This window comes from Strix aluco, chromosome 1 (assembly GCF_031877795.1).
Source record: "Strix aluco isolate bStrAlu1 chromosome 1, bStrAlu1.hap1, whole genome shotgun sequence".
NCBI classification, from domain to species: Eukaryota; Metazoa; Chordata; class Aves; order Strigiformes; family Strigidae; genus Strix; species Strix aluco.
In genome coordinates, this window is record NC_133931.1 from 66002169 (window position 1) to 66026923 (window position 24755).

At 47.7% G+C, this 24755-nt stretch overlaps 1 protein-coding gene across 3 annotated transcripts in view; it reads right to left on the reverse strand.

Annotated features, from left to right (window-relative positions):
• RIPOR2 (RHO family interacting cell polarization regulator 2) overlaps nt 1-24436 on the reverse strand; it is a 69267-nt gene extending 44831 nt beyond the window's left edge. Inside the window, exon 1 of one of the 3 annotated variants that reach the window (XR_012623171.1) lies at nt 24177-24436. Coding sequence is in view for 2 of the 3 variants with exons in the window: in XM_074823382.1 (XP_074679483.1) it covers nt 24177-24237 (61 nt within the window). In the remaining variant the exon portion in view is untranslated. The remainder of the gene's footprint in view (nt 1-24176) is intronic. The other 2 variants (XM_074823382.1, XM_074823373.1) reach the window with 2 other exon arrangements.
• Between the last annotated feature and the right edge of the window lie 319 nt (nt 24437-24755).

The following is a 24755-nucleotide window of genomic DNA, read 5'->3' on the forward strand; positions in this document are numbered from 1 at the left end:
ATCATTAAAGGAGCTATAAAAAGCAGCTGAAAGGTATTTCACGCAGGATAAAGGGGTAAGGGGGGGGTCTGTGCTAGGCAGACTCCCTGTTGGAAAACCTTGTCCGATGACCAACGGGGCAGCTGAGCAACACCAGAAAGGTTATTGCTATGTGCGGACTGCCGGGAAGCACGGGTATCCCATCTCCCTGTCCCCACGCTGATGTTTTACATGGAGCAGTCACAGCCCACCAGTGCAAAAAGCAGGACAGCTTTACAGACACACAAGTGTCTACAGAAACCACTCAAAAAAAATATGTAGAATTTTATGGAGAACTGTTATCCTTGCTGCTGCTTTCTGAAACCACATTTCATTTTAGTAGCTATCGAGTTTCTTGGTATAGAAAAGCTGTTCCCTCTTGAAACTGCGAGGGCTTTCTGCTCTTTGGGGCAAAGGAGGTTCCACTGCCTGAGCAATCACTTGCTGGCACGGATTTGGCTTGGGCCAGTTAGCACTCTCCAACACACCAGGCACGGTTCAGGAAGTGGTGTGGGCCAAGCACCATTCCCGAAGCAGTCTTCATGTGCTTCCCTCTTTTGGAGGGGAGTTTAATGCCACAGATATGGTCTGGTTTATGCCTGTTGCCATTAGTGCCTGAGAACAATCCCAAATGCCCATAGTTTACTGTCACAGCCAATGTTAACCTGATGAAAACCTTAAATATCTGATAAGTAGATCTAATCAGGTTAAATTGGTAAATTTATTCTGTAGTGAACATTAAAAATAGAAATCTTGAGTTTAAAACATCAAACCCTCCAGACATGCTATAGGATTAGTTACCATTTGAGTCTTTAGACACAGAGATACTACAGATAAACCGAGCGTGGACTGAACAGCATTTATTGTCACTGAACTACAAGGTAATTATCCTGCGTAACTTTTCATTGCACAGATTAAGGCAGGACACATCTCGGCACAGCCCCGCTTTTCCACAGTCTGCCATTTAAAGGAAAAACCCACCAGGGCCATCGCAGGCTAATGACAGGCTTGTCCTCTGCTGCCATCCCACTCTTTTCTCCTTTCCTTCTCTGCTGAGATTTCTGCATTTTCCAATTCACATCATAGTAATTGACTGTCATTTCTGGGTATAGGAAAAGGAGGATAGAATGGCTTTATATGATTATGGAAAACTATTCTGCACTTTTGCCAATGGAAGCAATTGTCTTCCTCACCTGGTGGCTGTGTGACATGCCCACAAGAAATACAGTGGCTGCAAAAATCATGCACACAGCGTTCGGTTTATGCTCACATAGGAGCTGTTACGCTGGATCCACCAGTGCTTTCTCTACTAGGAAGAAGGGGGATTATTTTCTTTTCAAGGGTAGAACCAGGAAAGAATGGGGAAAAAGCAACTCCTTGCTGGATAACTGCAGATGAAAAGCCGTCTAACCTTCAGGGAGCTTCTGCTTCCAGCATAGGGTACGGAAATCAAATATATTGCAAGCACTTCCAGTCCAGCACCTGCGTACATGGAAACAAGGCTTTATGGTTCAGCTGCCATCTGGAGAGATGACGGCAACGTCTCCCTCTGATTTCAAAGAAAGCAAAACCTTAGTATAGGGCTGGCAGGATTTTAAGCTGATTATTCTCCAGCCTCAGCTGACATCTTAGCATTTTTAATATGGCTTCAGTTTGGTTTTATGTAGCACAGATGATGTAGTGAGCATTTCCAGCCCTTGGTTTTATTAATCTGAACATCTAATAAACTAAACATTCATATCCGTTTACTTTAGTGAATGTCTACTCTTATTCACAAGATTTTGTGTATATCTAAATAGATGTGGGCTGCGGGTGTTACAGTGAATTCAGGAAAAAGCCTCATGGTTCAAAGAGCACCTCACAGCCAATTGCTTCCTATCCCACAATCATAGCTGTGCCAAAACCCAAGTCCTTCTTTGAACTAACAAAATGGTATTTTGCAGATGTACTGAACAAGACACGGAAAGGGCAGTTAGTCATGCAGGACTTGACACATTATACACTTAATTAAGCAGTGGCATTTTTTCAACAGCATCGTCACCCACAGACGTGCCTGTATGGTTGGGAAAGTGCACAGGGATAGCTGTTGCTACCGTAATCCAGCGATGCTTGCAGGGATGAGTGGAGAAAAAGATGTCTCCATAGTCAGGGAGACTCCCTGGCCAAAGACTACTTGCAGGGATGTTACTGCACAAAGCTGTAACATACGCCCCTACTTCTGTACCACAATTAAAGTTTTAAACTCAAACATGTTTAAATTAAATACCAACACAGGATGTCAAGTTTCTTAATTATGGAAAAGGCCCTTTCTATCATATTATGTGATTAGAAAATGCCTGTCAGACTTTGAATACAGAGCTACATTGACTGCCCTACCTGCCTGCCTGCAGCAGTACCATGGAGCAGTGCCACCGCCTCAGCCCCAAGCACAAGCCCCTCTCCCCAAGACTTCTGAGGCATCCTCAATGGGTGTGTTCACTACAGACCATATTTTTTATCTCTGTTTTGCCTCACTCTTCTAGCAGATGCAAGATAAATTCGACAAAGAAAGACAGACGCCTCATTAAGGGACAAATCAAGCTGGTTTGGATGCTCAGACAGATGATAACTTGGGGAGAAAGGAAGCTGCTGTGCTCAATCTTGCCCCATCTGTTGAACCTCCTACAGCTATTTGCAGGTGCTTATTTGCCTATCTCCAACAGATTTCACTGTAAATTAGTTCCTTCCTTTGGTCACTCGAATAGAAAGGTTTAAATAGTAATAGATAGGGTCAGTCTAGCCTGGTCTTTTGGAGAGGTGAAGGCACAAGCTAAAACCAGAACCTCAGTGATGACTAGATAGATGTTCTCTGCTGCAACTGCTTTCTGGAGTTGACGGATGGCTTGAAGTTTTCCTGTTGGTGATGTTTTCAGGATAAAACCAAGTCTGACAAATCTCTGGGTGTTGCCACTAAATGGGTTTTTTGAATTAAGAAAAAATAAATGGTTTCTTGCAGAAGGGATTATCTGAAGCAGATCTAGTGTCACTGAAAGGTTACCAGCAGGCTGCCTGACCTGGGAAGCTCTAGCTGCTGCAGCTAATCAGGCTGTTTAAGGGCTGGGAGAGAGGGCAGGCTGTGAGCAATGGGACAGCAGTAATGAGGTGGCTGGCTCTGCCAGCCAAGGTCAGCTTACTGGAGGCATCAGAGACTGGAGAGCTTCTGATGCTTTAAAAAGGGCTGGAAGATAAAATGTATTATTGTGACTACTTCATGTGTTGCGCTGGTTCCAGGGAACTGTCAGCTTCAATTTGTTCCTCTCATTGAAAAGAAGAAAGATGCTTGCATACTTCTGTGCTAATCCCTCATTTCTTTTGTGCTGGTTGGGGGGTAAAAATTACAGGATACCCTTGTAACATTAAAACACAGCAGAAAAAGACAACTTTAGAAAAAAAACAAAACAAAACAGTTCTAACATCACTTAGAAGACTCGCTTCATATTGAGGCCACTGGGTGCAGATCTTGAATGCAAAGACCAAGGCAAGGTCTGTGCTTGTGGCTGCCAATAAGTAATTCAAGAGCACAAAGGAACCTGCTCTTCTCCACACCTTCCAGGGAGCAGGGCAGTGCGTACTGGGACCTGCTTTTTGATCATAGATGGGATAGAACCGGTTCCTGGAGCCTCGCTAGCACTCCCTAATTAACCTGGACATGTTTGGGGAGGGGGGGAACCCTTCTTCCCAACAGCACCAGACCCAGCAGCAAAGATACTTGAAAGCTAGAGTCGGAGAGCCAAAACTTGGGGGATTGAATCCAAATCTCCTAGATGCAGACCTGTAGCGACAGGAGAAGTAGTAATGGTTTTAAACTAAAAGAGGGTAGATTCAGACTAGTTATAAGGAAGAAATTTTTTACAGGGAGGGTGGTGAAACACTGGAACAGGTTGCCCAGAGCTGTGGATGCCCCATCACCGAAAACATTCAAGATCAAGCTGGAGGGAGCTCTGAGCAACCAGATCTAGTTGAAGATGTCCCTGCTTATTGCAAGGGGTTGGACTGGATGACCTTTAAAGGTCCCTTCCAACCCAAATCATTCTATGAGTCTATGAAAGTTGAGACAGAACTGCTGCACACTTGCAGTAAAAAAAAAGCTCAAGGTGTTCCAGGAAGCATACAAGCAGTGCTCACCCACAGGAGGATGCTCGACCAGGTTTTAGCATGGCAGCTGTCTCTAGGTTGCCAAATGGGGGTAAAACCAGCTCCTGGAGAGGATTACGTGGCACCTGCTGCTTTTTTTCTCCTGGAAATATCTGCCTGGAGCAGGACCCACAGCACCAGCTTTGTGGGACGGGACAGGACAGGAGTGAGCCAGTCCTAGCCCTGCCACACAGCCCACCCGGGTGCAGGTAAGCCAGGGACAGGGCAGCATTTGCACCGAGGAGCAAAAATAAAGCTGCTGAGCACTGTGGCCACGAAAATATGCAGTTTCTTCTTTGATTTGGGGTATGCAGGGAAGGACAGTCCTGGGGCTCAAAGTGAGCTGGCTGCCCAGCCTTAGCTAAACCATTCCTGACATTGGGCAAAGAGATATAATATGATCCGGTTTGTTGCATCCACGATTGGCTCCTGCTGCCGCTCTCCTTCCAGCCCTCTCACGGGGAGCTGGCAAAGCCCATCCCGCCACTCCTCCTCCAGCTGCCAGGCTCCTCTGCGCACAGACTGCCCTCCTGCCTCGTTCTAGTTAAACTAAATTGCCTTAAGGACAGGGAGAGAAACAAAGATGTTGGCAACTTTGCCACAGGGAGGAAATTACATTCTCGTTTACACTGTTGCACATCCAAAGGGGAGCCACCACGGTTTGTTAAGTCCCCTGGAACAAAATTGCTTCTGCTGTCAAAAGACTTTAAGTTTGATTTTAAATTCACAGTGGGCACAATTCTTTCTCTCTGCCTTTTAAAAGAACAAGCACATCTTGGAGTCAGTGACACAATCTATGCAAAACTGGTGGGGGAAAAAAGTGCATGCTCTTGCTGATTATTTTTGAAAATCTTTTACTGAGAAACTTCTTTAACAAGCTCGCTGCCAGAAGAGCAGCAAGCACTGGAAGTGGAGTGAACAAAACAATGACCTCCAAGCTCCTGCTAAATAGGAAAATAACCATGTTTCTTCCCATTTTGTTAATGGAGTCATCCAGGAACCACATAGCTTAGAAGTGATGCGACAGGCCCCTATCCGACACTGACTCATGTCCCGGTCCTCTCTAACAAGCCCATGCCAGGAGGATGGTTGAGGCATCGCTCTCCTCACTTCCTTCCCTGTCTGCTTGCAGCTGATGCTCTGTGCTGGTTGAACAGCCACAGACACAAGCTGCCTGTCTCCCTGCTGCTTGCAGCTTAGCTTGACTGATGAAAACTACCCCAGTAAGTGGGTTGTCCATGAGCAGCTTGTCACTGCCACATGTATAACACGAGGAAAAAAAAAAAAAAAAAGTCAGACCAGCCATCCCTTTTTTGGAAAAAGCCAATGCTCCCTTTAGTTCTCACTCCCACTTCTTCCCAGCGGGGAAGGAGGCTTCCCCCAGCACCGGACCTTTCCCAGCAGCGTGCTTTGTCTGGAAGTTACCTTCCTGCTTGCTCAGGTTTAAAAATATCAAAGAGCAAAAGGTAACCCTGCATGGTGCATGAACGTGCTGCTGTGAGTTTTGAGGCTGTGCTTTGTACCGCTCTTACCCTGAGTGTTTGCTCTGTGATACAGGTGAATAAAATGATCATGTGCCTCAAGATCACAAGGAGGTAAAGCAACCTTCTCACTTAGGGATGCTCCTTCACAAACCACAGACTTCTCCCCTTACACATTCCCAAGTGTTTAAGAAATATTAATTCTGTTACAGAAATACCTCCAAGATGTAATGGTACTGTCATTCTAGAGAAGAGTAGAGAGAGACATAGAAAAGCTAATTGCTCTGTTCCTTAGGCAGGATCCTGGAAAGAAATTCAACCTGTTACTTCTTAGAAAGAAAAACAAACAAAATAAAACCCAAAAGCCCACACCTTCTCAAGGAAATGCTGCATGGATATCAAAAGTTAAACTGGCATCAGGTTATGGATGCTGGGATTTTAAAAGTCCACATTGCACAAGTGCTTATCTGCCCTTGCAAGCAGCACAGGCACCATCTTAAGTGACTGTCCTAGTGATTTAGTTACTGACTGAAAAATGCTGAATTTATGGAAGATTTTGCTGCCTTTAGACTCCCACTGTGTAATATATACCCACCCACATTTAAGTAAGTGTGGAGCAATCTGTCATGTTTGCCTGTTATGGTTACAAAGCAGGGCTCCTAGCCCGTTCCAGTGGATACCTTCCTCAAGTCTGGCCACAATAAACCAGATCCCATTATATCTCTTCCCAGTGTGTGAAGATCTTGGAGACGGCTGGGCAGCGAGCCCAGGAAAACCTTCCAGGAAAGACACCTTCCTCTTGCCTCCTTCCTTAAACCCCTGTTTGGGTATGCTCCCACTTCTTGTTTATTCAGGAGAGGGATGCTTGTGAAACCTAATTAGCCAGTGGAGAAGATGAAGATAATGTTTCTGTTTGGGAGTGTGTTCCCTGCCCCGGGCTCCAGCTGCGTGACAGCAGCTCAAACACGGTAATTAAGATGAGCGTGGCTGAATGCACGGCCAGATTAATGAACGCAGAGATTACGCTGAAAATCCATTCAGCTCTTCCCAGGGAGATGGATGAAAAGAGTGCAAAGGCAGAATGGCCACACGCACGCAAACGCACACACGGAGTTTCCAGAAACCTTTTCGAAACTTTGAATGAGAGACAGCAAAATGCTCAGTTAACACAGCGATAGAAAGATCAGTCATAGGATTAGGATGACCTTTTGTCACCAGGGCATTCAAAGGTAAACTGAAGTGCAATGCCAGTGTGTAATGTGTTTGCATCAGTTCTTGGGAATGAGCCAGAGCCTGAAAGGAGAACTTACGAGGGTCTAAGCTTTCCTCCAACCAGTAATACCATAAAAGCTCACTGGAAATAGAAAGACAAGACCTAAGGAAACGCCAAGGCTTGCTTTTTTTTTTTTTTTTTTTGAAAGAAATCAGGCTAAGCACTTCCACGCGCTATGAGAAAACATTAAACCAGTTCCCCCGCACAGCTTTTCATATCCCTCAGCGAACACCCACAACCAAGATTTTCTTCACATTCCCAGTCTAAAACCATACACAAGAAGCCCCACCGAAGCCCCTTTTCCCTCCTCAAAAACCCGTCGCCGCTTAATCCCCGCGGCTGGCGGGGCGGCGGCCGAGGAGACGGGACGGGAGGGGACGGGACGGCGGCTCCTCCGCCCTGCAGCCCCTGGGCTCAGTTCGGCCACCTCCCGGCCTCGGGAGCAGGAACCCCCCTTCCTTCCCACGCGGGTTTCTGCCCCCGGCCCGCCCCGCCGCGACCCCGGCCGGGTACCTGTGGGTGCCGGCGGGGTTGCCGGTCGCCGCCGCGGCTCAGAGCCCGCCCCGGGACGCCGCCGCTCGTCGCCCGCCGCCGCCCCGCGCTCCCGGGGCACCGCGGCGCCCCATCCCCGGCCGCAGCGCCCGCAGCCAGAAAACTAGTAATAGCTAATAACAATTTTTAAAAAAATAAAATTAAAATAAAAGAAGGAGGAGCGGGGGCAGCCCGTCTCCCCTCGCAGCGCACCGCCGCTCTAGCAGCGAGCGCAGCCGCTGCCGGCTTTTCCTTGCGGAGCTGCGGGAGGGAGGAGGCGGAGGAGGAGGAGGCGGCGCTGGTGCGCGGCGATGCGCGGCCGCGGCCCGCCCCCGCGGGCGGTGCGGAGGGGTGGGGTGTCCCCCACGGACGGCGCGGGGCGACGCGGAGGGGTGCGGGGTCCCCCGCGGGCGCCCCCCCCCAGCTCGCCCCGGGGGGATGCGGCGGGGCCGGCGCTGGCGGTGGCTCTGCATCTTTTTGTTGGGAGCGGCCGCGCCGACGGGGCTCTTCCATGTTTTCGATCGACGCTTGTCGCCTCGGGGCGGCTTGGCCGGATGGTGGGACACCCGCGGAACGCCTCCGGTGCTTCCCCCGGGGAACGGCGCGGGGCCCGGGGTCCCCGTGGCCAGTGGCCGGTGGGCGACTCGCGGGAGCCTCCCTTGCCTTCAGCAGTGTGTGCCAAAGCCGGCTCCGAACTTGGCTGTGGGGAGGGCTGAAGACAGCAGTTAAGGCGAATGTAAATGAAAGAACAGTGCAATGACTGGACCTTGCATTTCTTCCTTTGAGCATCTCTCCTGTATTAACCCGAGGAAAAAAAAAAAAGGCAGGAATGGTGTATTTTCCCAGAGACTGGGAGGGTATTTTCTTCAAATTCAGTCTTCCTTCCAAAAAATGTATAGTCCTATTTACTATAAATACATCTTTCTATAGAGGTAAGGATTCTGTGTATGTTTATTGCTGCCCTTAATACTTCTTCTGTGCCTTTTTTTCATACCGGACTTTACCTCAGCCATCACCCAACAGAAGTACCAAACACCCATGTCGTATTTTCTGTATTTGCTATTCCAACATCTAAAGCTGTTGCAGAGCCCTTCAACGAGCTCTTCCTTGTGCCTCTGAAACAGCTGGAAGTGCTTCTTTTGGGGAGGGGGGGCAGAGGGAATCCCTGTCAAGTCTGTGGGGTTGGTAAAGAGCCACAATTTGAAATGTGGCTTGAGGTGGCAATACCAGTACCCTCCCCATATGCCTATATCTTTCCCCATTCGGGTCAGGATTGTTAGACTCACCCTTTCAAATGGAAATGTTTTTCCTGGAGCACCAGACCTGTCACACAGAGGATGATACTGTAGGGAGAAGTTTAGGAAATGACAACAAAGAAGAAAAGTTGGGGTTTCACAGAGCATTGTGCATGGAAAAAAAACCCCTCACTGAATAAAAAAAATCCAAGCTGCCAATTCCAGCTGACCTATCATCTTAAGTAATTTTCAGCAGTAATAATGAACATGTGTTATTTATATTGGATGCTGAAAATAAACAGCACCCTGTAGCCTTAAGAAGCAGAAATGAGAGAAAACGGCTCCAGATTCAGTAAAAGCAGAAAAGGATGGTCTTCACACTGGTGTGCAGACCTCTGAGGTCTACAGGCCGTTTCCAAGGTTTCTGAGTTCAGATGGGCTCTACAGCAATCATGGTGGTGGCATTTCCAGAGGCACCCACTTCTCCACTGGGAAAAGTGTAGGGGCCGCTGCCAAGACAGTGTTACTGCTGTAGCTCCAAGGCAAAATTTTTAGGGTGACCTTTCTATGTCTCTGACTGAATCGGCTATGCCCCCATTTCATGTCTTTCACATAAGACATGAACTCTTGAGGCCAAGGCGGAGAAGTTGCTTTCTGGAAAAAGCAGCTGTATGCTTCGGGCTGTGGAATGCCAGGGGAAGAGGAGAGGGAATATTTGTGGCAATGCTGAAAGCTATAAATGTCTCATCATGCATACTTAATATGCTTCTGAGTCCATTTCAGCCTTTTAGGGGGTGGCAGCTCTCACTGTGGAAGCCTGGTTAATTTGTTAAAGGTTTTCAGTGCCATATACTAATTGCATGCAGCATCTTACTTCAACCTTGAGCCTCCTACAGTAGTTCTTGGCAATTACTCTGTGTGTAACCCATGTTACAAATTCCCTCTGGCCCTTTTGGTCTTATCTTGCAGAAGATTTTTTGAACTTAAGGTTGCAGATGCAAATACCTCATTCATTTGCAGCCTCCTCTTTCAAGGAAATATTCTCTATCCTATGCAAATACATGTGCTAGGGATGTATGAGCTGTTTCTCTTGGTTTCTCAATATAGTTTTGCATAGCAAACGCAAAAAGCTGACTTCCTTCTCTCTGTCACCCCCAGCCCTACACACATTCCCACTTTCCTGCTCCCATTGCTGTAGCTCGCCGAAACTGCTGGAAGACTGAGTAGATTTACGGATGCTCTAGATAAAAACTTTGCCCCACTTAGTCCTTCCGGACATGTATTCATCCTGACACACATGCTTTTGAAAGGCTCGGGTCAGTCATTCCACGTGTGTCTTGTTTTGCTAATTCAGTGGAAAATGCCAGAGAGCTCTGCCTCCCTCCGTAATTAGGCAGGAACTGAAGCTGCCATTGTATTGTGGCTGTGATCATGCTACTACTCCTATAAATTATTCACTGTATTGCAGTGTAATCTGCTGTTATGTTAAAAATAGGTCAGCATGAATGTCCCCAGTGAAATTTCTAAGTGACAACAGCTGATTCTAGCTTTGTCTCCAGAAAACACTGACCTTTCCAAACCAGAAATTGACAATTATGCTGCCCTTCCATCTCCCTGCCAGCTCCAGTGCACCTCCACAAACACTATTTCCCAGCAATGGTAACCCCACTTTATACCTGAGACAACTAAGCCAGGGTTCCTAAATTACCTGCCGTGCTTTGCCAGAGCACTTTGCTTTCTGTTAGCCTTTGCTCTCAGGCCAAAGAGTAAATCAGGATTATCAGAGAAGAGATTATAGTCTGAGAATACCTAAATGCTCTGCTCCTCCCAGGCACCCGGAAGGCTTCTCGCAAGGGCTGAGCAGGATTTTCTGGCTGATATGCATCAGTTACACATCGCTCTGGGGGGTGGATATAATGAGAAGTACTTCACTTTTCCCATCACCCCACAGGCTCCAGCCCACTGAATCCCCCAAATCAGCAGAGCAGGAGGACCCCCTGGCTTCCAGGTCCCTTGCAGACATATCTAGAGAAACCTGGAAATGGGAAGCAGGATCTGGTAGTTTGGACAGAGGTCTGGGGGAAACTCTTTCCCCCCTAAGACACTCTGCGGGAGGACTCTGTGAGGAGCCCCGTGAAAATGTGGGATATTGCTGCAGTTTCCCTGCTTACTGTGCATCTGTTATGCAGATACAAAGACTTAGCCCAGTCTTGGCTGGCTTCATTCACCTGAAAGTGAGGGTTGGTGGTGGGTGGCAATGCTCAGCGGACCATGCAGATAGCAAGTCGCATGGAGGTCTCTCGTTAGCATGTTCAAATCAAGCGAAAGGCCAAAGGAGGTGGGTGGATGGGTGGGCAGACCATGGCTTTGAGCTTTGGATGCATGAGGTAGACCAGGCCTGCCCTAGCCTTTAAGGAAGACAATTTGTATATTGGCTTTTTCTGTTGTAACTCCTCTTTGCTGTGTTTCCGTGTAACTCCCTTGCTCAGAAAGAGGTGTCTGGAAGCACGTGGCATCTTCATATCGCTGACAGACACCCCACAGGATGTCTCCAGCAGGTATCACACCCAGGCAAGCCTTCTGTGGGAACACAGGTAGCAAACCTGAGTGCTCTTACCTGGGGACCTTAGTCCAAAAAAAGAGGTGAATGATCATATCTGAGAGTGGGGAGCATGGCAGGTGCCAGAACCATCACTTGGAAAGGCTTTTATGGGAGCCATAAAAGACAAGAGCCGTGAGCAATCTGGGCAAGACATGAACTTTAAGTTGCTGACCATACACAAGTTCACCATTACTCTTTCCAGCTAAACATATTTAAGTGTTGCCACAACTCTCCTACTCTCTATACTACATCCTGCCCGTGCTGCTCTTTGGGTTGACTCCACTCCCATATTTATACCTTCTCTGTCAGCTGAGCCTGCCTGGCACATCTGGCTTGCGTGCATCATCATCCTGTAACACTTCTTGCTCTCCTTCTAAAAGAGTTTGATAGCCACTTGTTTTTCACTGCTGACATCCTCAGACCACTGTGCAATCATTTCCCCCCCCTTTACTTCCGATCACTGTGTTGCTGCTCCACCCCCAAGTTCCTCATTTCTCTTGATGTTGCTGTTGCAAAGCTTTCCACCTGCAGCCCTCAGGGCACTTTCTGGGAAAAAATTACTTGAGCTGATGTTCTGCAGTGATTCAGGAACGGATTCAATTTTCTGGGACTTGTGGCCAGATGCTCAGCGCAACTGGATCTTTGAGAATGACTGAAGTATAATGCAGTGGTTGTGCCCTGGGTCATGGTGGTCAGGACCCACTTGGTATGCCAAGGAACAGCTATGGGTGTGGGGGGAGAGGGTTTGTGATAGAAAGGGGAGTTGCCTTTAGCTTTTAATGTACTGCAAGAGATAACTCTTTCCGTAAGTAACCCTTCTTTTATCTCTTCTTTGTCTCACCTTGCTGCATTTGTGGTGGTCTTGCATTTGTGGTGGTCTGAGATAGCTACCTTCAGAGCAAGAATATTTCCCATCGATGGCCTGTGCTTCTGGCAGCATTTTGAAGATAGCAACTTAACTTTGGGAGGAGTATGCACAAGCATACACTCTACCTGCCCTCACATATATAACTTGTGGGAGCAGGATGAAGGAGACACCAATTGCATTTTTTCCCCCCAGAACTGTCCTCATTTCAAAATCAGCCCCAATGCGGCTTCTGGGCAGGTTTTGGGTGGCAATGTTCATGGAGGGTTGGAGGGAGCAGCACATTCCAGTTTCTCAGACTGCTTAGCAACCAGGGCCGGCTGAGCCACTCTTAAGTGCACGCCAAGTGTGTGGATGGCATGTCTAGTACTGCAGCTCTAGCCTTATTTTTTTCCCTCTCTTGTTTTTGAAGAGCATTCCTTGTTTTCTAATTAAGGCACACGAAATACTGCTGAAAACTTATTTTTACTTTCCTGTACAGCTGGAAGTCAGCTACGCAATGCGATGATCAAAGCTACAGTACTGATCAGAGATTTGAAATGACAGGTATGGCACTGTCGGCCTGCTTTTTGGGAATGTGGCTGTCAGACAACCTCTTCCATGCTGATGGGCTGGCTTGAAGTCCTGCTGCTGGACAGCCTCGAAACCCTCTCTCCCACCCTGCTTGAAGGAGTGTGGAGAGTGGGACACAGTACTTGAGATACCTGCTCAGGGCTGCCTTTCCCAGTACAACCAACATGTATCAAGATCAAGAAGGCCCTGTTAGACCATCTCTAGGAAAGGATTCAGCTTTGTAGACAGAAAGTTAATCTGACCCCAGCTTCCTTGTTGGGATCCTCTTGAATCTTTAAGTAATCTCTTGGTTCTTTCCTGTTTCTTGGTTCTCAAGTGCCCAGAGCTGGGCTCCCTGCCACAAACTTCATCTTCCGTCATGACAGCGGGCTGAGCTCCCCACTGTGTTTGGGGGGTCTCTTAGGGATTGATGCCATCTCTACCCACATTACCAGGCAGTAATGCCTGCTGCTGAAACTTGCTGGCTACATCAGGACTGCAGTTAAAATGTGAACCCAGCCCACGTTCACCTCCAGACTCTCCTTGCAGCCTCACCTGTACTTGAGAGGCAATTTTTGGGCAAGCTCTGAAGCACAGAGGAGGAGAAAGCCTTTCTCTGTACATGACTGTGCACACTCCGGTTAGCAGTCCTGGGCATGGCTGGGCCAGCCCCATCCTCATCCACCCCATGCTATGAAGCAGGTAATTGGCCTGAAAGGACCAAGGATCATGAAGGATAGTTATTGTATGGGGCAAGACACTGTGGGATGTGTTAGCAACAACCAAAGGTACCCTAGGTCCATGAGTGGGTTGGAAGCACCCAGGGCTTTGGCCTGCCTTGCTGTGCCCTCCAGCAGCAGCGTAGAGGCAGCCTCTGCCTTCCTCCTGCTCAGCACATCCCACAGGTCACGGCAAAATGGGGAGGAGCTGCAGGCATGAAGAGCATGGTCTGAGGAAAATGATGGTCAGGTAGGAGAAGGATGAAAAGGCTGGAGTGGAGAGAAAGGAGCAAATAATGCCAGACAAGTTTTTAAATCAAGTGCCATCTACAAACCCTTCAGTGCTGCACACCTGTATTCCTGCATGATCCTAACGTGGCAGTTTCATAATAGAAACCCAGGAAGAGTCCTCTGGGGCAAAGGCTCCAAGCAATTTCCATCCTCAGCTATGCTACTATAAAACCAGAGTTGCCCTGAAATCATTTCCAGATGGACAGCAGTATGGGTGACCCAGCCAGGTCCTCAGTGTGGCCAACGACCCGAGCTGACCGTGCTTCTTTCCTCTCCTGGGCCACAGTTCTGCACAGAGGATTGCAGCTTTGAGAAATGATTTTCATTCCCTTCCTGCCTCCAGGATACCGCCACAGCCCTCTTTTCCTCATCAGTGCATATTTCTGTGGCTTAAATATAGCAAATATAAAACAAGTGCAGCGCACATGAAATGCCATTCGGGGGAGCGCAATGAACACGCTGCCTCTGTAATGTAATGAGCCCCAAGTGCATCTGCCAAATATTTGGACTGAGATTCCAAAGGTGAGGGGGGGTTCACAGCACAGAGAAGCTCACGACCAAACCCCCAGGCCAGTACCCCTATGCATCTTTGGGGGGGATACAGGTTGCTTGTTGGTCCAGCCTGCCTTCACCTGGAGGTGTTTAACCACTCGTAGCAGTCTTTCCCTCTATGAAAGGTGAAGAGCAGGTTTTGTGCCACATCACTGGGGCTGTGAGTGGATTTGAATTAAAAAATCACAAATAATATGTAATGTAAAGCAAATAAATTGTGTTTCTTTAGGGGTGTGGTCTGGCTTTGTGACTGAGGTTAAATGACACCAGTTAAACCATGCCAGTTTTTGAACATCTGACCCTGGGTACTATTTTCAGCACAGTGATTTTTGAAGTGATTAATGACAACAACTTGGCACTAATCAGTGGCTGGTGTTGCTGATTAAGCTAACTCTTCCTTGGCTCACAACAGGCATCAGGAATGGAAAGGGCAGGAAGCTCCCCAGAGCAACAGAAGAGGCAGAGCAGATCAGGACCTCCCGATCTGCCTGCTTTTCTACAGGCAAATGAAAAAAAAAGCTATAGCCATCCAACTCCAGAGCTGAGCTCAGCAGTGCTGGAGGGCTCTGCTCCTCCTATGGTTTCATTTTGTTTTGAGAATATTTTTATATGGACCCTTTTCAACTTTCCCACCCCTCCCCATAAAAAATGTGCCTCACTTGTTAAATGTATGCTAGTACTGCTAGCATGGCACTCCTTGCATGTGTTTGTAGGAGGATGTCACAGATTCGATCTAGATTCAAATCTATCCACATCTATAAAATCTCTCTTTTCTCCAAGACCCTCAAGAGAAGGAAATCCATTAGTTCAGTGTGAAGGTGCACATTATGATCCACTCCTTCAGTCCTGATATAACCCAAATTCCCCAAATCATTCTGTTTATAAATCAGACAGATTCTCCAGATGCCACCCAAGAACTTAGGGGTGCCCTAGAGGAAGCAGGCTGTGCTCGTTCTGCTCTTTACAACACCACCATTAAGAAACTTCAGTGACCTCTTATCTGCTGGTGATATTTGAGACAGAAAAAGATCTCATTTGCTAAGTGCTGCCTCTGTTAGCTCTGTGACATTACCGAGGCTCTGTCCTATCTTTTTCTTCTTCCTTCTCGAGTGAGAAAACGCAGTGAGCGGGACTCCTAAACTTACAGGGAGCTGTCAGCTGGCAAACTGCACTTCTACACAAATCCAACCACCCTGCTGAAATGAACATGGTGTCTTGTAGGTCGTATCCATGTTCACAGCAGAGCTTTTCCACTGCCCTGAGCTACCACAAAGTGAGAAGGATGCGAATGAAGATCCATTCATGCCGTTGAGCGTGAATGCTAGCCAGCCTTGATAGCCACCAGCATCTTAATCACAAACTTCAGAGAGCTGTAAGGCAAAGATGTAAGGTTTTATAGGCTCATCTCCAAGAGGCTCCTGGAGGAATCCTTGAAAACTTAATGTCTATGGTAATGACAATATATCCACAGAGCTTTTAGCCATCCCCTTGAGTCCCTCAGAGAGGCTGTCCCTCTCTCTTCTGCTGCAGGCGGCTCTTGACACCCCTCCAGGGAAGCTCCCAGATCACCACTCAGCACTGCAGCTCCCGAACCATATGTACGCTCCTCAGGGGAGCCCAGGGGGCTCTCCACTCCGGTATTGCACCACATGAAGAGAGGATCACTTGCACAAAAGCTCATCACTGTGGGTGACTTCCCCTTGGGCTGGGCACAGGGCGGGCAGGAAGGCAGGGCTGGCCTGGGGAGCAGCCTGACATGATGAAAGGGGACATGTTGCAAGCCCTGTGTGCAATGCTACATGCACCTCAGACAGTTCTGTCTGAGTTTTTGGGGCAGTTTTGGGTTTTGCTTCCCAAGGCAGTTATGCAATGTCATGACGTAGGCAGTAAAAGCCAGGTGTTGTCCTGGCATGGATCTGGTGAATGATGCTGCAGGAGCAACCTGGGCACTCAGCTCCCCCACTGCGGTGCAACAGGCCAGCAGCAAGTGTAGGCAGTTTTCCCAGTGGGGCATAACTAAAAGCACCGCTGTGCACCGGAGGAACCTAACCCTAGGCCTGTGTGGGCAGTACCTCACCTCCTGAGTCCTGTTTAGAGGCAAAGTACAAGCATAGTAAGCAGTTGCTGCAGAGCTTCCTAGCTGGGACCTGCTATCACAAAGATGTGTCTACCTGGCTCCTGCAGTGGATCTGCCTCCCTGCCTGGGGACCAGCCACCCCTAGGGACATGCATGTTGCCTTACGGGCACTAGCCACACGCATGCCCACTGCTGCCAGGCTAGCAGCAGTGGATTGCCACAGGCAGGGAAAGAGCCAGGGTCTTCCAGCAGCAAAGGATGCCCATTTCCGTGCTCTGAATTGGCACCTGGAGGGACTTCTCATTTCCATCCCTGCCCTCCCTCCTTCTCACACACACAAGACACGCACTCACTATTGACTATAAGCTTGGGGAGTTAGGACCCTAAATATCTGAGAAGGTTGGAATAGAGATGATTTGAACTGCCCCAATTTGGGTGCAGCCAGATGTGTTTATCCCCTGCCGTTTCTTTGGGCAGGGGCTAGGTCGCAGTGGGACTTTCCCCAAAATCCCACTTTATTTTCTCACTCTCTCTCTCTGTGGCTTCCTTTCTTTCCACCTCACTTTTTGTCTTTCCATCTTTTTAGCAACTATTTGAACTCTAGGCATCATTTCCAAGCTCTGGGTCTCTGAACTTTCCAATTCCCAGACTACCTGCAACTAAACCAGCATAAGCCAACATCGGCTCCCATAAGTTACACAGCATTAAGCCTATTGTGCTCAGGATTTCCATAGCAATTTTGCTTCACCTGTTATCCAGTTGCCAAAGACACAGGAATATCAATGACTCTTCACAGTGTAAATGTTTCCTGCACCCTTCGCACTCGATCTTTTTTGGGGTGTGCAAATGCATACGTGCACACCCACCCCACCTTGGCAGAAGGTCTGTAGGTTGAGCTGTGAATTTCAGCAGCAAGGAAGGAGTGAGCAAGCAAGGTGGCAGCCACAGGGGGACCCCTCTTCAAGCAATTTCCCTGCTCTTAGATGCCAGATCAAGGCAATATGGTTTAAAAGTCTGTGGGGCCTGACAACACCCCTCACCCCCCAAGCGATGCTGAGATACAGTAGAAATCCTACCATCGGGAAATCATCCCACCATCAACTTTTTAGTGCCTCTGTGACATTGTCAAGTGCTTGACTACTCTCCCCTCTCTCTTGAATTCATGTTCACAGACTCTTTTCACTCCTTGCCTTTTAACTCTGCACTTCCTGACCCGCTTGTTTTGTGACTGTCACACCCTTGGTACACCAACCACAAGGCTTTGGTTATAGCATCCAGGCAGGCGGAAGCTCATTTCAGAGGCGGCTGAGCTGTGCCTCGAATTGTTAAAGGAGTGAAGTTGTTTACGCCACCAGCTCATGCTAGCCAAGTCACATTTATTTTGTGACTTTAATGATGGGACTGGATGCCAAAAAGCTTGTGTTTTACAGAGCTTTGTAAAGACACTGTCTGAAAACAGGAGGGGGAAAAAGGGTGCAAAGGAAGGCAGTTTTGCTTCAGCCTTTGGTGAGACACTTGTTTTGAAAGCCTAGAAGGTGGCCCCAGCACACCTAATCAGTGGTTTCTCTCCAGCTTGCACATACCTTCCTCTTTTCTCTGAGGGCTGGTTAAATGCCACTTGTTTATTATTTGACCTGTTTTTTCCCCTCACTGTTGTCATTATTAGTGATCTAGAAATATTGTCAACAAATACATACCAAACATATTGCCTTCAAGACAAGGAAAAGGAAAAAACAAAAAGATCAAAGATCTTTAATTAAAAATTAGGGAGACAACAAAGCAGAAAGTGCCTCTCATGTCAATCTTTTTTTAATTTCAGGCCTCACGGACTCAATCGTTTCTGCTTCAACTATGGAGTGTGATGCCTTGTTAAAAATAGCCCTCCAGCTGCCCAGGACAGCTGGAAGTGCTGGGGGGCTGGAGCACTGCGGGTGGGTCAGTGTGGGGGCACCCGGGTGGGGATGGGTGCCTCACACTGACTCCTCCGACCACAAAAAGCTCTCTCACCCATCTGCATAACTCTGTCTCTGCCCATGGACCACAACCAAAAAGAAGCAGCTGCGAGAAGCAGGTGAGCAAAGCATTTAGCGTAAACAGGAATAAGCAAAAATGCTCCATAAGAGAGCACCCTCTTTTCCACACCATCCTTGTCCTGCACATTAAGTAGGTCTGCCATGCTTTTGGAGAAAGGTGCTTCAATCTGAGTTTATAGGCCAAACGTCTCTTACTACGATCCATCTATCTGGTTGAAGCAGACACTGTTGCCTTGGTGATGAAGTCAAGGGACTTCCCTTCCTCCGGGCCACAATGAGTACAGCACACGTGTTCTCCGTGTTCCCCATCTCCATGAACACGAGATAAGCCAAAAGGACAGGCAGGGCTGGTGGGACCTGTAGTCGTTTTCAGGACAATGATCCATAGTCTCCCAGGAGTCAGGGAGGAGAAGTTCCCATGCTTAATACATTGCAAGGCTGCTCACCTTTATTACAGCCTTCTCAGATATTAGGCACTCGTATGCTGGAAAAGTAGAGGTCTCTGAGGTAGACATCCACTGGAATGTCATACTGATATATACACATGAATATCCTTAGAAGACATAATTTGCTTAAAGTTGCATCAGTTTGATACACTCTGTGGGGAGGGGCCACTGCTGGCTCCCACCAAAGCGAGGCTGGCAGTAGCGGGTGAATGGCTGGCTAGCTATGGCATGGAAAGAAGCCTGGTCCAGTAGGTCACAGACAAGTTGTGACATTGATCTTCCCACGTGACTTTTAAGACAAGTCACTGCAGCTGTATGGCCGAGGAAAGCATAGTGTCTTGTATTGCTTTAGGGGAAGAGAAAGGTTGCTTAACCTGAATTATTGCTGAATAAAGAGCATGTCTCCACTTTAAGTTAACATCCAAGACTTTATCCTCATTTTTCTCTAACATCAGCAGCGATGTTACAATACACCAGGCGGTGCACATAACCATGAAGAGCAGCTACCTTTCGTTTCAGCTAAGCTTCAAAGCTGATCCCAAACCCCACAGCTAAAATTCTTTTCTCTCTTAAAAAGGGCAGGCAGGCTTTACAAGGATGTAAAGGCATCTGGTACATTTTTGAAGCATACCTTAAAAGTTTGATGCAGTTACTGTTCTACTGGGAGCCTTGATGGGCGGCAGTGCTGGAGCATGTCTGTGTGCCATAGCAGCACGTCAGTCCTGGGCAAGGAGGGGGCCCTGGGACTCTGACACCATGCAGTGCACCATCTAAAGTGGGGCTCTGGTCTACTGAACTGGAGCACGCACTTACTTACTGAACATTATGAACAAGACAGCTTTGCTTTTTTTACTTTGGAAACATGGATGGGATTCTGTGTCAACTCTGGCCTGAGAGGAAGGTCCTGGTTAATGCAGGTACAACCAGAGGGCACATACAGGAGGTGGGAAATGGAGATGCGAGGAGAGGTCAGTATGGAGCAGCTGTATGAGAAGATGTGCAATAAATCACAGTCTAATGCCTCTTTCTCCCATGCATTCTCAGTTTGAATATGTTGATCACTGCCAGTGAAATGCCTGGACCCATATGCTTGCCATGATTGCTGAGTGCTTGCAGACTCTGTGCATGGATGTGTCTGCATTGATCTAGGAGCTCCTGCTGTGCCAAGTTCCCAGCCCTGGTCAGAGGCTGTGCTGGGGCAGTGGCATCATGCCTCTGTGTGAGCAGTCAGCTCTCCTCTCAGGAGAAACCGGAGTCTGCCAAGAGAGCTGACTTGTGCCCAAATCTCCCTCCCTCCCTGGGTCTGGGAGCCACAGGAGCCTTTCTGGCTCCTCAGCTTAGACAGACCCAAGGAAAACCCACGACTGTTTGGCTGCAGTGATGAGGGGAACCTTTGTGCTAGTGGAAGTGATTTCTTTTTAATGAAACATAACTTCAGAATTTCAGGCACTCAGAGTCACTAAAAATTAAAATGCATTTTCCCCAAAGTAGGTATTTCGACCTAACACAGGTGTGAGACTAACTGAAGTTACTTGCCTTGAATTAACATAGTAAGGCCATAAAAGAAACAAAACATATCACTGCCTGTACTTTCAAGAGACTAAAATAGTTCCTTCTCTAAACTTTTGCATACTACAGCTGTGCCCTGTTAAACAATGGCCGCGTTGCAGACGAGAAGGAGTTGCGCTTCACTGAACCTAAGCAGTCATTCGCACAGTCTCTGCAGATCCTTTGAAGGAGACAGCACAATATAAGTGCAAGGTTGTCATTAGAAAACAAGAAAATTAGCTAACAGATTTTCTTTACGGATTAATATTTTCAGGCTTTGAATACCTATTGCAAGAGTCAGCCCGATTTTTTGTGAAGAAATGTATAGTATACTTTGTCACACCCAGCTCTGTGACTTGGGATTTCAATGTGCAGTAAGGAAAAATGATGCTATGGGAGCAAAAGTAGATGAAAATGGTGGTATTATCAATGATGCTGCAGAAAATACAGAAGTTTTCAACAAATGTTTTTCTTTGCACGTGGGAAAATATCAGTGCCAGCTTATGGTCTATATCAATGGGAAAATATTTCCCCCTTTATCTTTCCCAAAGGACAATTTAAACTGTAGCTTTGAAAAGAGCTAGTCAAGGAGCTCTTTGTTGATTTTTCAAAAAACTTGAAACACCAGAGGATTTCCAGAGAGCTACGAGTTAATGTTATGTCACTAACAATGCGATAGCCTGGCAGTGGTCCTGGCCTCGTTACGGAATAGCTGATGTAGGAGTCATATAAGCAAAATTAAAGGAGATGGAATACAATCAGTGGCACTCATTAGGGTTCTATAGAAAATAATTGTATTGAGAGTGTACTTGGGCTTTTGTAAGAAATAAGACTTGGTACTGCATGAGATCTTGACCAAGAAGCTTGAAATGGAGTAGATCAATTTGGGACATGCTGAATGGATCTGAAACAAGTCCGAATACAGATGTAACCCAGCTGAGGAATCATCAGAGATGCCAGTTTCTAGCGAGGACCTGCGCAGATTGGTTCTGTCTCTATGAGATTTAACTCTTTTTATGTCAATGACCTGAAAGGGAACTTCAAACTGCGACTGACTGAATATGCAGATGGCACAATGTCTGGGGAAGTGGTAAATCACTATGAGAACAGGCTACTTGAGAAAGTGAGCTCATTCACCTGTTTTTAGTATGGGCATAGACAGGAGCAAAGGAGATAAGCCATAATTATGGGATAGTATTGACCCTGTCCTGAGAAATTTTGACAATGAAAGACTTGAGGATTATAGAGGAAAAGCTGATGAAGAGGAAATGCTCATGTGATGCTGGGACCCAAAAGGACTCAAGCAGTCCCTGTACATATTAACTGATCCTTGAACTGATCCTGATATATATATTTATAAAGTATGAGTGAACAGATCATCTAACTTCTGGATTTGTCCCTGGTGTAACAGTTTTGGGGCTGTGGGCTCCATGCTGCTGTCCACATCCCCAAGGGACTGGTCTCAAGAAGAACCATGAAGATGCTTAGAAGATTAAAACTTGCACTTTATAAAGAAACAGTCATCTGGTAACAGTCAGCTTGGCAAAGGGTAAGAGCAGTCTGAATACAGTCTGTGGATAGTTATATGAGACATGAATATGTACAAGCACTAGTGAGTTCTTTGCTCTCCTGGACAAGAGGACAACAAACTCCAAAAACCTAGACAAATCAACACTAGAAGAAATACAGTGCAACTATCTTTAACTGTGATGGTAGCTAAGCATTGGGACAAGTTAAAAAGGTGGACGGGAGATCTGCCATCACTGGTTTCCAAATCAAGCCGGATGTGGAAAATAAAAAAAACAGCCCACACCCTAAGAGCTGTGGTCTGTGCTGAGCTGGGAGTTCCGCACCTGACAAACGCCTCCATCTGGCCTGAAAATCTGCGACTAAGTTTTGGCTGGCGCCTAGGTCTCTGCAGCGTGAGCAGGGTGGGGGCTGCCCTGTGATCGCAACAGGCTCTGCTCCTCCCTGCTCGGATCCCACCCAGCCCAGCGGAGCCCGCTGGGTTGTCCAGGGTCAACAGCGCTCCAGAAATAGCAGCCAAAAAGTTAATGTTTCCCTGCTAACCCGTTCAAGAGAGAGGAGAGGGGGCTGAAGGGGAAGACTAGCACTGTGCCTGTGTTGTTTGGGCTTTCCAGCTGGCAGGTTTGGGAGCCAACAGACCTTTTGGCCGAGAGAGCAGCTGGGGTAGATTTGTTTCCAGTTACATGCAGATGACTTGAAGAGGCTGTCACCAACTCATAGGCTCATAGGATAACTCAGGTGGGAAGGGACCTCAGGAGGTCATCTAGTCCAACGTCCTGCTCCAAGCAGGGTCATGGAGAGGTTTTAAAAATGTTCCTGCCTTTGAAAAGCTAGCCTCCTCTAGCTGTTGCTGGATCAGCCCTGCCAGAAACAACTTAGCTGAGAGGCTGGAGAGGATTTCTTAGGTGCTGTATCTTTCCCTTCAGATAACACAATATAAATGTCAAATAACCTGCACACATTCCTCTCCTTCCCTCCTACGTTTCTGATTAAGAACATAGGCCAGAGGTTTCAGAAACAGCTATGTACTCTAAATTCCACTGGCTCTTCAGAGCACTTGAAAATGTCTGTATCAAGTCAGAGCATGCGGCTAGTTGTCCTGGGAAGCAGCATCCACCTGTGTGGGGGCAGCATGCAGGGAATGCAACAGGGTACTTTCAACGCCAGTTGATTTGCCCAGTGGCATCAGGTCTTCCCTGGGACAACTGGATTTTTTCCTGAATGCAAATGCTCTGACTTCTCCTCTTTGCAGATCCATTGCCCTTCTGAGCCTGGACTAGGACACAGGGTGAGGAGTGGGGGATATATATGTGAGAAATGTATTTGAGTACAGACAGTACCTCATTGAAACTGCTTTCTTTTCTGTGTTGATGCCTTTCACTGGGGCTCAGATAACTTGATTTGGCACTATTCACTGCTAAGTTTTCCATACCAACCGCAGCTGAGCTTTGTTTAAATGAGGTTTGCTGAAGCTGTGCTGAAAGTGAGTTTAAAGGTTCACAGTCTTTGGAGCAGATCCAGGCAGCTCTTTGTGCCTTCAACTCCCTTGGAAACTGCAGAGGGCTGGGGGCCGGGAGAAGATTTGCATGAGCAAGTTCTCCCCCCGGCCCCCCACTCGAGTGCAAAGGGGAGCAGCAGCAGAAATTAGACACCATGGGCCAGATTCTTCCTCCTCCTCTGGGTCCTCTTATCTGCGTCTCTGCTATTTTGACATGGTAGCACTCGGTACACATGTAAATGGCGGCACAGGATACAAGCAGTGAGGAACCAAGTGTCAGCAGATGCAGTTTTAAGGATAAGAAACTATGGCACCTGCTTTGTGCCCTGAGTTGTGGCGGTCGGAGAGGAGGAGGCTAATTTTGCTTGGATAATTTAAGCAGCAAGTCGCCTTTAGCCCCTGTAAAGAGCCCCTCTTACTTTAACAACAGCTGCACCTGCAGTGTTGAATGCCCAATGTGCTACTTCGCATAGTGCAGCCACTGTAGAAAACACACTTGGTGTCCCCCCAGCTTTCTTCTTCTGCAGTAACCTCCTTGCTGAGGAAGCAAGCTGCTGAACCAGTGTGGAAGTTATTTTTATTGTATCTGGGAAGCTTTTGTTCTCCATTCTCTTAGGAGAAAAAGAAAGTCTGGTCACCCTGTGACCTTGGAGCCCATAGACAACTTCAGATTTACCCAAGAAATACCACCCAAGCTAGAAACCGGTCTCTAGTCTGAGTAGGAGAAGGATTAGTTTAATAAAGGTTGACTTTACCTTCCCCAAAGGCATCATCTTCTTCTCCCGATGCAGTCTGATCTTCTTGGGCGTGCTGCATTGTGGCGAGGACGCGGCTCGGGGAGCAGCCAGAGCCGAGTGCTTGAACTGGTTCCTACGCTACAGCTCGACTATTTCCTTTCACCGGTTTCCTAAACATTTTGGTGGTAACAGCTTCCGCATCTGCACTTACGAAAATAGTCTCATTCATATGAATAACGCTTCTTGTTTTTACAGCCAGCCTTTTGAGATGGGTTTTGAGGTGGGGTGTCCTAACTGCTGAGAGAGAAGTTGATTTTGAGAGCAGAGGCAGGCAGGACGGGCTTAAAATGCACCCTGCCCTGTCGCTGGGAATGCCGCTGCGCAGCGGCAGCCCTGTCAGCCCGGGGTGTAGGGGTTTGCATATGAATGTGAATCCTTTCTGGTGGCAGAGGTAGAGCCAGGGAACAACTCCCCCTTCTCTGTCTGCAGAGCAGCTCGCTTTCACCCCAGGACCAGTTTGACCAGAGTAACCCCCCAGGCTCTCTCAGTGCCATGCGTTCATGGGGTTTTAGTTTTTATTTAGCATGGCACCAGTGA